This window comes from Peromyscus californicus, unplaced genomic scaffold (assembly GCF_007827085.1).
Source record: "Peromyscus californicus insignis strain IS unplaced genomic scaffold, ASM782708v3 Scaffold_11__1_contigs__length_118956290, whole genome shotgun sequence".
Taxonomy (NCBI): Eukaryota; Metazoa; Chordata; class Mammalia; order Rodentia; family Cricetidae; genus Peromyscus; species Peromyscus californicus.
Window position 1 is genome coordinate 22,693,967 of NW_026294402.1, and position 13,689 is coordinate 22,707,655.

At 51.6% G+C, this 13,689-nt stretch overlaps 1 protein-coding gene across 9 annotated transcripts in view; it reads left to right on the forward strand.

The window, feature by feature from the left end:
- The window catches only part of Igsf9b (immunoglobulin superfamily member 9B), a 56,509-nt gene that overhangs the window by 14,357 nt on the left and 28,463 nt on the right, over positions 1-13,689 (forward strand). For 7 of the 9 annotated variants that reach the window (XM_052755447.1, XM_052755471.1, XM_052755464.1 and 4 more), the window contains 10 exons: positions 3,720-3,871; positions 4,187-4,304; positions 5,357-5,498; positions 5,692-5,837; positions 8,276-8,418; positions 8,704-8,844; positions 8,932-9,048; positions 9,283-9,433; positions 10,321-10,444; positions 12,498-12,673. In XM_052755447.1, the coding sequence (XP_052611407.1) occupies positions 3,720-3,871; positions 4,187-4,304; positions 5,357-5,498; positions 5,692-5,837; positions 8,276-8,418; positions 8,704-8,844; positions 8,932-9,048; positions 9,283-9,433; positions 10,321-10,444; positions 12,498-12,673 (1,410 nt within the window). The remainder of the gene's footprint in view (positions 1-3,719; positions 3,872-4,186; positions 4,305-5,356; positions 5,499-5,691; positions 5,838-8,275; positions 8,419-8,703; positions 8,845-8,931; positions 9,049-9,282; positions 9,434-10,320; positions 10,445-12,497; positions 12,674-13,689) is intronic. The other 2 variants (XM_052755454.1, XM_052755439.1) reach the window with 1 other exon arrangement.

The window sequence follows — 13,689 nt, forward strand, 5'->3', positions numbered from 1 at the left end:
TTGAAGGCAGCTTTTTTAAACCTTGTGTAGATTTTCTCCAGCAGCAGCTGGCTTTCCCATGACCCTTTGAGCCAGTTGTGTGTGCAGGGAAATCTCCTCTTCAGGAACCCAAGCAGATCATAACTCAGAAGGTAGATTTGCTGCTCAGGGCTTCCGTGATTGAGCAACAAGTGAGGAGATCCTGTATCATCATCATCATCACCATCATCATCATCACCATCATCATCATCACCATCATCATCATCATCATCATCATCATTTTCTTTTGGTGTGCCTTTTCCTACTGCCTGAAACTGCCTCGAGGTGTGGCCTAGCTCTCCCATCATCCTGATTGATGGTGTCTCTTCCGGGAACCCAGACACCAGCTATGCAGCCAAGATTCATGTTCAGGAAGGTAGAGTCGTTGCAAACTTACTTTCTACTGGATATTGTCTTCATTTGCATGAGCTGATTACTCAGGCATTTCTAGTTTCTCAGAGTGGAATAGACATGGACCAAGACCTGTCAAAGATGTGGCTCATGTCTTGAATCCATTGCATAGTAAGTCGTTGGGGCCAGTTAAATCACCTCTTTGAGTTTCAGCTTTCTCGGAAAGAACCTGTTTGCAGAATGTTGCAAGATTCAGGGGACTGCTCTGTGAGATTGTGTCTTGAGCACTAATTATCCAAGGGTAGTTGTGGGCAAGATAGCAACCACATTTTCACAGTGGGGAAGGGGCAAGCTGATCAAAATGTGGGTGGCAGGGATAGCAGGCTAGGGGGCACTGAGGTCCTGGTGAATCTACCAAAAATTGTCCATTCAAGATGTGTTTCCCAATGTCCTCTCTGTGGCAGGCTCTGGGAGTCAAGCAGGGGACATGACCCAATCCTGGTGTTTAAGGCTTCCAGTCATGTCCAGAAATGATTGCTTTGTGCCTTCGAGAGTACAGAGGAGAACCTCTCTGAGGACATGGCCTCTGTCCGGAAACCTGGCCAGGGAGGAACTTAGGCAAGAGCAGGGAGTGAGGTGGGAAGGCTCCTTCCCTGTAGGGACTTTTGGGCCTTTGGGAACCCGGAGGAGAGCACCTCAGTTCGGGAGTGCGGGCAGTCTGTGGACTTGCAACTTCTGGGCAGAGTCCTGAGGTGGAGCTACCATCTGCTCTGTGCTTGAGCTCCAGGCCTTCGAGTGCAGTTCACTATCACCCAGGAGCTGGCCAGTAAGAAGTAGAACAGAGCAGCAGCCTTCAGGAAAGAGGGGTCCCGCCTAGGCCCCCATTTCCTCTTTTCCAAAATTTCTTCCTGTGTAAATATTTCCATTCTGGACAGAAAGGAGCGGGTGCCAACCATGTGCCACACCCAGAGCAGAATGTATAGTGTCAGGCATTTTGTGACAGGGATACCTTTGGAGCTAGAAAGCCCAGGACGAAAATAAGCTACAAAAAGTGGTCTCATTCGCCTCCTGTGTTTTCTCTGAAGACTGGTGGGGTGGAAACAGTCCCAATTATTCCTCTGTCACACATAAAATACCTCCGAAGCCCAAGCTGAGTCTTACTTTCGGTCTGGTGTATGGCTTGGAGGAGAGGCCAGCTTATTTTCGACCTGCGCTATTAATTATAGGGCACTTGCAAGAGGAATTAAGCCTGGAAATGCAGCTGGCAAGCTAACACCTAATTCAGTAAATAATTGAGAGTCAAACCATTATTTTCCTGAAAACTTGAAATTGTTCAAAGTACTTTCCTGATTAGCACCTAAATAATAAAGTAATTATGTAATTAGTAATTAATTTGTCACTTCAGGACATAATTTAATTTATTATCTTTTCTTTTAAGCTTGACACCAGAGGTAATAGAGGCTGTGGTTGAGTTAACTGAATTTCAGGGGCAGGGCGGGTGAATGTAGGCTCTGGTGTGAGTACGCATTCTCAGTGCTTGGAGGCCGGAGTCCCAGGACACCTTTACAAGGACTTGGGAAGGCTTGTCACCATTGCTTTTAGTCTTTCTGAACGTGGGCTGAGCACTGCTTTTTTTGAGAATGTGCGTTTCATGTGACGGAATGTACTTCTTTATTCACCCTGTAGTTCCAAATGTCCTGTGTATCCACCCAGCTATACATATTGGAGATTTGAGGCCAACGTGGCCCTGCTTGGTCTTGCTTCCTCGAGGATTGATGTACGTGCATTTGTATTGGGCTATAGACGTGTACATTGTAGGTCTTCATTTATTTCATTCATTCTTCCATTCAAGAAATGTCTGTTGAGCACTCTACATCCAGGAGCGACAGGAAATTTGAGTATTCAGCGGCACTAGGGAAAGGCACCTGCTCACGTGCATCAATGAAATGGGATCTGGATATAGAGTTCCAGGCCGAGCGAGAGCTTCTGCAAATGGACAGTCTTGAGGTTGAAAGTCCTTGCTGCAGAGGAGACACAGAAAACCAGTGTCGTTAGAGTCAGCAGGAGGGCGTGTCCAGGAGGTGCAGCTGGTGTAGGCCGGATCCAATTCTGGTGCCCTCTGACTGACTCTTGGGGCATGGCTCTATGGAGGGGGAAAGAGCCTTTCTGAAGCTCTTCCTTCATCTTCAGACCAAAGCCCGCCGGGGTGATAATGGCAGTAATGATAGCAGAGCGATCAGAGTTTGCTGTAAGCATTTGTCTGCATTTTACACAGGATCTTTCGTAAACCTTTGTCCCTTTTATTACCTACCTCAATTCTAGAGGGGAGAGGATTTTCTAGAGTCGAAAGCCCAGAGAGCCTGAAGAACCTGCCTGAGATGATATGGCAGGCTAGTACTTGAACTTGGGCCCTTGAGAGGAAGCCAGGATGGCCTATCCTAGTGTTGCGGGCTTTGGTGCTAGGATTCAGAACAGCCATTTTGGAAGAGCATGGAAGCCAGTAGTCTGAGAGGTCCAAGTTGACCAGACTGTCTCTGCAAGCAGCTCAGGCGAAGGATGCTGAGTCTCTTAAAAGCCGGTAACCCAAACAGGATGGAGTGTTACTCCCGCCTTCAGTGCCCGGGAGAGGATAACCTCATGTAATCAGGGGAGACTTAAGAAGGTAGTAGCCTGTGGAACTCACTGCTCACCTTTGTCCACAGGACCCAAAGACGAGGAGGCAGGCAGGTGGGAGATTTTTCCCTGTCTGTGGACTGAGGTAAAAGTACGATTGAGCATCCTTCGCCTGGGACCTGTAGTAGGCCTTGCTGGGACTCAGTCAAGAAATCTCCTGTAAATGAATGGGCTTGGGATACGGGAAGGAGGAGCCCCTGTGCAGCGTGATAATCCTGAAGGGAGGTGGGAGATTCTTCAGTTCTGTTTGTCCTATTCCTAGCACTGAGCACAGCAGCTTCCCAATTGTAGGTGTTCTTAAATACTTTCCTGGGTAGGAGCTAAGTTCAGCTGGATGAGTATAGAATTTGCAGACAGCCAGACTGAGAGTAGGTCAAAGTTAACCAGACTGTCTCTGCAAGCAGCTCAGGCGAAGGGTGCTGAGTCTCTTAAAAGCCGGTAACCCAAACAGGATGGAGTGTTACTCATCCTTTCAGAGCATGGGAGAGGATAACCTCACTTAATCAGTAGGTCCTAGGTCCATCATGTGTCCCCCTTGCCAACCCGCCGTGATACATTTGATTATACAGGGTAGAAGTCTCTGCGCTCTGTTTTTGTTCCTTTGTCCTTGCATCCTACAGCGTTCTGCCCAGGTAGATGATGGAGTCTGTCTCTCACTTTCCTGGTGTTCTTTGCAGCCCCTCCCACCTTTACAGAAACACCCCCCCAGTACATTGAGGCCAAGGAAGGGGGAAGTATTACCATGACTTGCACTGCTTTTGGGAACCCTAAGCCCATCGTCACCTGGCTCAAGGAAGGGACCCTCCTCGGTGCTAGTGGGAAGTACCAGGTGAGTGCAGCCCTCATCTGGGTACCACAACCACTCTTCCTCATCCTCTCTCCTTACGCATCTCCCATCTAAGGCAGCTGGCTGCTGGTGTTATGTGTCCGGGCCCAGGGTGGCGGCAGACAAACCAATGGCCTTGCTTGACGGCAAGCATTCTGCTGCCTTTTGTAGGAAGGTGAAGAAGGAGGTCCTTGTCCTCTCTCTGCCCCTGTATATGAGTCTCTGAGGCCATTGACAGCTTCTCAGAACTCATCTTTTTCTTAAGAGACACGCTGGTGCGGCCCACAGGTTGATGCTGAATTCTTTCTGGGCCTCTAGGTGAGTGACGGTAGCCTGACAGTGACATCAGTCAGTCGGGAAGACAGAGGCGCGTATACCTGCCGAGCATATAGCATCCAGGGTGAGGCTGTGCATACAACCCATCTGCTTGTTCAAGGTAGGGAGACTCTTTTAGCCTCTCTGTCTCTGGAACTCTGTGGGAGGCTTCCAGGCCTGCTGACCCCTGGAGAACATTTTCTCAGGGCACAGCCTGCCCAACTGGGGGCGCTAGAGGAGCTGGGTGGGGCCTGTCTCATAGATATCACTTACCCCGTCTCCCACCCTGGTCAGCTGAGGAATGGCGTGGCAGGAGGACAGGGAGTGTGCTGAGCCATTTCTGATTCCCTGTTGAGAGGGCATTCGGCCCATGTCTCCCCCTTCGTCAGGGAGGAAACGCCTTAAGGTCATCTATCCATTAGGGGTGGCATCAATATATAAGGACAGGACAATGATCCAAGCCCCTGACATTTAAATAACATCAGGGACTTTGAGTAAAGCTGGGTTCTGTAGTGAGCTGCGAGATGTTGGCCTGACTGTCTGGTCCCAGAGTGCCCTGAAAGGGGCTGAGCATCCACTGCCCAGGATGGGATGGGTGTCAGGTAGGGGGTCTCTGCATGCCGGAGTAATGGTGGGAGTTAAGGTGCTTATGTCTAGTTGGCAGGGCAACCGTGGTGACGTTCTCTCCTTTGGCCTCTGAGGGCTGAGCGGGAGCTGAGGCGGAGGGTGGGAAGCGGCATACCCCCTAAGGGAGGGCCGAAGCCCAGCTCTGCTGAGGTCTGGCTTACCAGTCCCAAGGCTTGCTGCGCTTTGCCTCTTTGCTCCCCAGGCTCCTCTCCTGAGTGGCCAGAACCTCCGACTAGAGAACAGTATAAGAGTCTGTCTACTTCAGAGACAAGATCAGGCCTTGTACCTTCTAACCTGAGCTCTGTTGGAGAGAGTTGGGCAGGAAAGTTGTATGGAGGTTATAAATGGCTGGTCTGGAAATCATGGAGCCATTGCAGATGTGGTACAGTAGGGTGCCCGTGCCTCACAGCAGCTGGGAGCATCTCCCCAATGCCTGGGCTCTGCTGCTGAGACACCCCATCTTGAGCATCCCAGAGCTTCCTGGGAGGCTTGGCATGGTAGCCCTCGCAATCAGGAGAGGTGATGTTTATTCCCTGTTCTCCCCAGGGCCTCCCTTCATTGTTTCCCCTCCTGAGAACATCACCGTCAACATCTCCCAGGATGCTCTGCTTACCTGCAGGGCAGAGGCGTATCCCGGCAACCTCACCTACACCTGGTACTGGCAGGATGAGAACGTCTACTTCCAGAAGTGAGCAGCACCCTGCTCCAACCCTCTCACATGGGTCCCCACAGGCCCCTACCTTGAGAGAGGGACCCTGGCAGTGCCTGGGAACCCAAAGTCTCCTTGCTGCCTCTAGGGGAGGAGAAGGGACTCATTGCTACCTTGCTTGTATCTCTGCCAACATCCCTCTTCTCCTTGCCTGCTTGTCACTCTTTTGCAGTGACCTGAAGCTAAGGGTGCGGATCCTGATTGATGGGACACTGATCATCTTCCGAGTGAAGCCAGAGGATGCTGGAAAGTATACCTGTGTCCCCAGCAACAGCCTGGGGCGCTCCCCCTCTGCCTCAGCATACCTGACTGTGCAGTGTGAGTAGGGGTGAGGGAGAGGGTTCTGGGCATTCTAGTAGGTGCAAGCTGCACTAGCTAGATTGGAAACTGAAGACCCAGCATGTTTCTGAGAACTAGAGGAACATCCGAGGGAGGAATAGTCCTCCTCTAGAGGAGGCCATGACCAGTCTGGCCAATAGAATGAACTGATCCTGGCAGATGTCTTCTGTGGGCTGGCCATCACTGGGTGTCAGCCAATTCATTGGTTCAAGTTTAGGTCATGTTCAAGGATAAACAGACCTTCACTTTGGACATTTGTCATTCAGAATGGTAATCCTTGTGTTATTATACTGGTTTATATCTGGGCCTTGAATTGGTTGTTGCTAGGCACATTTTCCTAGGTGTCTGAGGGAGAAGGGTTAGGTTCTCTGCCAGTTGCCCTCTATCTTTCCACACGTGGACATTGGGTACTGAGTGGAGCAGGACCTTTCTGGGTGACTTGGTCTGCTTCCATACCTGGCTCCCTCTGGCTTCCCAGTCCCTCTCCTCAGGGGCTGTGAGACTCGAATTCATGAACTGCTGTTCCACCAGACGCATAGAGGGCTTCTGTGTGAGCCCTAGATCCCACCTAGCATTAGTACTTGGGCACCTTGGGTTGCTTCCTACCCTGTGACAAGCTGGACATCGTGACAAAGTGAGATGGGAAGATGGGTAATGAAGATCAATGTCTTCCTTTTGACTCATGGATGGCCCTGTCACACAGGCAACCAAGGCCACAGGTTGTCGCTATAGGTGACAGACCTCCATTATTGGAATGCTGGTGTGGGAGAGTTATGGACACCCGAGGACATGGAGTGGCAGGGAGGAACGATGTAACATGGTGGTCTAAGTCAGCCTCTGAGCTGAGGACAACTAGAGGAACAATTGATGGCCGCACAGGTCTGAGTGTTTGCATGGCTCTGCTGTTGGACAGGCAAGGTCACAGTGGTGAAGCTCCATTGGGCCTGCGATGTCCCACCTCACTCCTCATGCTACGTGTTTTCTCATTTCTGTGGGGTGACTTTGCTGGTGGAAGCAGAGGCCTCAGTTCCCCTGCACTGCTGACGACTCAGGCATTTGTAGCATGCCGTGGTGCAAGTTCCAGACTTTTATGAGTCGGGAAGCCCAGGACACTGGGTGTGTCCCTCTAGACCTGTAATGGGAAAAGCAGGAGACGGGATGTGCTCCTGCAATCCTGGGGACTCCAGGAAGGGGCTGCTTCACCTGGCGGGTGTGTCTCTCCCTCTGGGCTGGATGCGGGCAGTGCCACAGGAGCCCGAAGGTGGCAGTGTTGCAGGCGTGAGCAAGCCAACAGGGATCAGCCTTCAGAAGGATGCCAAGCCAGTCAAGATGACGGCTCCATCCTGGGAGCTGTGGGCCACTATTCTCTTGCAGAGGCGTGTTGGTTTCCCTGGCTCTCCTCAGCACCAGCATTGCCACCCACTCCCACTTGTCCCTTTTTACCCCCTTCCTCCCTTCAAAGAGAATCCAGGGAGTTGAGATTTATAGGTGGGTGAGACAAGGATTTTTATTTCTGCTAAAGAGCGGTGCTCAGAGTATTTCCCATTCATAAACCCTTTGAAAACCTTGGAGGAATTAAAAAAAAAAAAAAAGACTATCATACAAAAGTAGGAAGCTACATCTAAATATATAACCCGGCCTGGTATTTATGTAAGGCTGTTCTCTGAAGAGCTCAGAATGCTTTAAAGGTACCAGCTCATTTATCACAGCCTTCCTAGCTCCGGATCTTTCTCCTCTGTAGCCCTAGGGGTTCTGGGGAGAAATGAGAAAATGTGACTTAACTTTCAGCACAAGGGCTGCTGGGCCTCTTGCTCTCTGTCCTGGGGCCATGGTGGATTTTACCTTTAACCGCAGAGTCAAGTGGGATACTGTGGCCAAGGGAGGCCAGACATCCAGTGGAAGGAGTCTCAATCCTTATGCTTGGGACAGCATTGTACATAGACCTGACATTGCTCTTTTGGTTTAGGATGTGAAGTAATTAACTGCTTACTCCTGAGAAACTTCAGGGTACAAAGTAGTTGGAGAAGTGCATGGTCATTGTTGGCTTGGCAGGGCTGGAGTAATGTCTGCGGTGAGAGCCATTTCCGATTTCTGAAGACTAGGGCCGTTTGAAATGTGCCTTTGAATGCCTCCATGCATTCTTGCACATCCTAAGGTTCTTAAAAGCATAGTAAGTTGGGCAGGTAAAAGAAGTGTGCAGCCTGCCCCAGCCTGCTGTGTGTGGCCCCTAGGCTGTAAGTGCTGGAGAGTGGGATTGTTGGTGGCCCGGGCTCCTAGCACTGTGGTGAATGTTGAGAATCTGAAGTAGTAGATGTAAAGGTTCTTTTGCAAAGGAATCGGGGAGTGTGCGCTGGCTTACCTTCTGCTCTGAGTGCTCACGTGGCTTCTCATGTTTTTCCACACCACCCCTCTCACAGACCCAGCCCGTGTCCTCAACATGCCCCCTGTAATTTATGTGCCCGTGGGAATCCATGGCTATATCCGTTGTCCTGTGGATGCAGAGCCACCTGCTACTGTGGTGAAGTGGAATAAGGATGGCCGGCCACTGCAGGTAGAGAAGGTATGAGTGAGATGCAGTGTTGGGACTCAGAACGAGGAGCATCCTTCTGACAGTAAAGGTGCTGCCTCTGGGCTCTGGTTCTCTGCCAGCCCCACTCCTCCTAAAAAGCCTAGGCAAACAAAAAGCAGTGATCGGGCAGGAGTTTGGCTATGTTCCAGGCCCACAGGGGATGCCAGTGCCAGCCTGTACTCGGTCTAGCCCAGCTCAGACCCTGCCTGGAAGTGGCTGGGGTATAGTGCCTGTGTCCTGACCCTGGCTCCCTGCTCTCTTATCTGTGTCTGGCAGAACTTGGGTTGGACCTTGATGGACGATGGCTCTATTCGCATTGAGGAGGCCACAGAGGAGGCTCTTGGCACTTACACGTGTGTGCCTTACAACACTTTGGGGACCATGGGCCAGTCTGCCCCCGCACGGCTTGTCCTGAAGGTGCGTCTCGAGGACTGTACATGGCCCCCCGTGGTGGGCAGTCTTCCTGTGGCCAACCTTTCACACCTGTCTCTGTGCGTCCATTAGGACCCCCCGTATTTCACGGTGCTACCAGGCTGGGAGTACAGGCAGGAGGCCGGCCGGGAGCTGCTCATCCCCTGTGCAGCAGCAGGGGACCCCTTCCCTGTCATCACCTGGAGGAAGGTACCTGGGCTTTGGAGCTCTTGCACCATAGGGGGAGGCAGGGAGGATCCAGTGGTGGTTCTATTTGGACCTGTGGGGACAGGCCAGATGTTAGGGGGGGAGGCCACATTGGTGGACAGTGGTGGGGTGTTGGCAACGGGCTCAGGGATCGCTGAGACTCCTGAGTTGTGAGCACAACATCCCTTAACCTGAATCCCCGCTCCCATCCTCTTTCCTGCTCCTTGTTTGGCTAAGGTAGGGAAGCCCAGCAGAAGCAAGCACAATGCCCTGCCCAGCGGGAGTCTCCAGTTTCGTGCCCTGAGTAAGGAGGACCACGGGGAGTGGGAATGTGTTGCCACCAATGTGGTCACAAGCATCACTGCCAGCACCCACCTCACTGTCATTGGTACGTGCTTGCACAGGCCAGCTGGGGGGACTTTTCTCACTCGGCAGGTGTCTTTCCTAAGTTAGACCAAGGGCTACACCCTGAAACCGTTGACCTCAGGGGACTCCAGCAGGGAGGCTCAGTGTCCATGTTTGTCCCATCTTGGGGAGGACAGCACGTGGAGACTGGAGTAGGAAGAGTGAGAATCAGATGTGGCACCTTGGCCAGGCAGGCACTGAGCTGCCTGAGGGTAGTGCTGGTGTCCGTAGCCTGGGGCATGAGGAAGCGACTAATACCCCTTGTTCCGATGACTCAGGACATGTCAGCCGGAGTGTAGTATAGCCTGTCTCTTTGGAGCTTGACAGTCACAGTTGTACCCTAAGCCAACTCAGTATTTTCTTGCCAGGTTAGGCTGTGAATAAAGTGGTCTGCATCTTGTCGTTCACAGCCTAGCAGGGGAGCTCCTGCTCAGAGTCACATCCTTCATCTGCAGTAGGTGCTGGCATGGCCTTAGACCTGGCTCACTGTTGTCTGCTGTGTGCAATGTGGCTGTCTCTTGTAGCTAGAGATTTAGGGGATGTGACTTTTGGTTTTTCCCAGGGTGTCAAGGGAATGTTTTTTTTTAGCTCACATGATGCATGGGAATTTGGTCAGGATGAAGAGGGTTCTGTTTTTCTTCTGGCCTGTGTCCTTGCTGGTGATGCTGGCCTATGTAGCAGGTGGGCTTTATCCCCCTGACTCCAGCAGAGCCAGGGTGGGCTTGGGATCCTGCCCTCGCTGCCGCCGCTTCCTATGACACATCTTGGTACTACATGCTCTGTCCTCTCCTGTCTCCTACAAGAAGATGATGGGGACCTAGCATGTGGGCTCAGCTTCTTTTGGTCTGAGCTATCTTCCTTGGTCTCCAGGCACCAGTCCTCACGCCCCAGGCAGTGTCCGGGTCCAGGTCTCCATGACAACTGCCAATGTGTCCTGGGAGCCAGGCTATGATGGAGGCTACGAGCAGACATTCTCAGTTTGGTACGGACCTCTGTGAGTCAGCCCCGCATGCTTTGCTCTCTGCTTCTCCCTCCTTTGTCCCACTTAGGGCATCCAGTCTGCCCCGTCCCACCCCATCCCATCCCACTCCATCCCATCCCATCTCATCCTGGGGTGGGTGGTGGGCCCAAGGAGGCTAGGATCTGTACTTGCCAGATCTGCAGACAGCAAAGTGGGCCAGGCAGTGATTGAGTTCTCAAAGATGCTAGGGATGTCTATAAGGGACTCCGTGCATCCTTGCATTACCACCGTGGAGTCTAGAATGCTGATTTGGGCTTAAATTGTCCCCCCTCTGCTCTCTCTTTGGCTCTCTCAGTGCCCTCTCAGTCTTTCTCTAGGTTCCTGATCCTGATGGTGTTATAAAATAGCATGTGAAGTATAGGGTCTAGTTTTTATTCTGTTCCTTGCCCAGAGGTCCTAGGTACCAGTTAGGAGAACAGGTCTCCTGCTCCCATCCCTGCCCTTGCCTCCACTGTCTGTATTCTCTCCCTAGGACTTTGTGCATGTCATTTTCATGTCTGTTATTAACCAGATCAGGGACTTAAGATCCTTGCCCAGACCTCGGGGTGGATAGGTCTCACAAATGCATGGACCAGGATGAGGACCCAAGGCACGGGATGGTGTGAAGAGAAGCCGAATGGCATTCCCTTCCTCCCCACATCCCCAGGGCTTCCCGTCCTAACATTCCCATCCTGAGCTGGGAGCTACAGCCTCCAGCTTCACGGACAACCTCCTCAAGTGTGGAAGGTGGCCCATTGACTTCCTTCTCCTTCAGCCTGGTTCAGCCTGAATCTGGGGAGGAGGAAGAAGCAGATGTAAACCTGAGAGAGCCTTCAACAGCATGAGGTTGAGGGGGCCTTCCGTTTCCCCAGCAGTTCTCAGACTGAATGCATACCTTGGGAGTTTTGAGAGCCCCGTGGATGAACTGTACCTGGATTGTCTGTGTCCCTCGGAGTTGGGAAGGGTGGTATCTGATATGGCAGAGCTGTCTACTGGGGTGGACAGACATTTGGGTGCAGAGAAGGGCTCCCTTGTTGCCTGTGGTGCTGCTCTATACTGCTGCCCATCTGTATCACTTTTATCACACTCTGTTCACTTGCTTTGGTTGGGAAGATCAGTTGCCAAGGTAGAGGTTTTCCCTTCTTTCTGACAGGCCCTGGCTCATTGTACTGATATGGTCATTGGCTCCTGCTGTCCCCCTCCCTCCTTTTCATCCATGCTTTCTTTTGCCTCAGCTCACATTATTGGGCATACCTGGTAGCGATAGTGAGTCTTAAAACCTAGAGAGGAACCTGTGGGTATCAGTTACCCAGGACAATGTCTCCCTCCTGTGGTGTCATCTGGGACTGCATCTGTAGCAAGTGGCTTCCTTGCCTATTGGGAGTTGAGGAGGAGGGCGGCTTTAGAGTGGAAAGCCTCACCCCTAGTCTCTTTACTCTCCATCACTGTAACTTTCCCCTTGATTGTGATTTCTAGCCTTCAAGGCCTTAGGAGTCCTGGTCCTGCTACGAAGCAAACGCTGATCATTTTTGTTACATGCCTTGGATATCCTCAGATGACCCAAGTTGGACTGGATTGAGCTCAGCATCCTGGATGACATTGGGCCACACTTTTGTCTCTCCCTGGTAGGGTAGACAGTCAAGGTTATCTAGGTCCCTTTTCTAGCCACGTCATTGCCTAGCTGCTCATTCTCAAATCCAGTGTCCCTATTCTATCAAGCAGAACCCGTTTATAAAGCAGCGCTTCCAGTGAGATTCTCTCACAGAGCAACTGGTAATCTGGCCAGTATCTTCAGCATGACTTACACCCGAGGACCTCTTTTGACTGGGGAGGTACCACAGTGGGGTATGCCCTGGTGCCATGAAAGTTGGCATAGCCAGAGCCAGGCAGGTAACCCCACCTTGGTTATCCCTCTTCCTGCCCTTGAACCTGAGAATGCTTGACCTTTCACTGCCTTTTCCTTGGGGACCCTGTGTGCATGCTCTTCTCTCCAGTGTGACCCACCCCACCCCTTCTCCCCCATCCTCTCTCTCTCTCTCTTGGCCAGGATGAAGCGGGCTCAGTTTGGGCCCCACGACTGGCTGTCCTTGTCAGTACCACCGGGGCCCAGCTGGTTGCTGGTAGACAGCCTGGAGCCTGAGACTGCATACCAGTTCAGTGTCTTGGCCCAGAACAGGCTGGGAACCAGCGCCTTCAGTGAGGTGGTCACTGTGAACACTTTAGGTGAGGCCCTGGGCTGGGTGTATGGGGGCTAATTCTTAGCAGATCTGGGCTAGACAAAGATGGTCACAGAACTAACATTAGGGCTGAGTGTGCCAGTACCTTAGTAAGTGTTCTCTGTAATGATTTCTTTTGATTTCCCAATAAGGACTTGACATTCTGAAGGGTTTGCCTGGTCCCATATCATGGCAGTTTGGCTATTTTCCTGTTGAACCCTCAGGTGGAACGGAGGGGTTCAATGATATGTATAAATGTTCGGCCATTCTACAAGGGAACAGGGGTCCTTCTGCACTCTCTGACTGCAGTGGTGTGTCTTCTGGGGTTCCACGAACAGGCCTTGGCAAGCAGACTCTTTTCACATGGACTGGAGATCATGACTCCAGCCCCCTTTCTGCCCCGTGGATGGCAGGTGTAAAATGCTCACTCCAAACTCTGAAGCTCCCCTGCTGGGCCTCATTTTTTGTTTGTTTGTTTGTTTGTTTGTTTTTGAATAGGGTCTCACTGTGTAGCCCTACCTGGCCTGGAACTCACTTTGTACCAAGCTGGCCTTGAACTCACAGAGGTCTGCCTGTCTTTGCCTCCCAAGTGTTGGGATTAAAGGTGTGCACCACCAAGCCTGTCCTGGGCCTCGTTTTGAGCTCAAAGGCTCCAAATGGAATCAAAAGTATGACTCATGTGTCGTGAGAAGAACTTACTAGTTCCTGGGATGGGAACAGAAGATACAATCATGTACCGCTTAATAGTGGGGGAAGCATCTGAGGAAATCACATCTGAGGAACCTGTCATTAAGCAGCGAGGTCATTGTGTAGATGGTTCGGCACCTGAGAAAACGATGCAACCAAGAAAGACAGGGAACTTTGGATCAGTGGAGCTGACGCAGGGAGAACAGCGTGGGCTGTTTTCATTGGAAACCTTTTCTGTTGTTGGAGTACACGCTAGCCATGAAAAACAGAGCATAGTGAAAACAACCTGGAGCATGGTTGGGTGCTACCCTCGCCACATGTTCTGCACTGTAAACA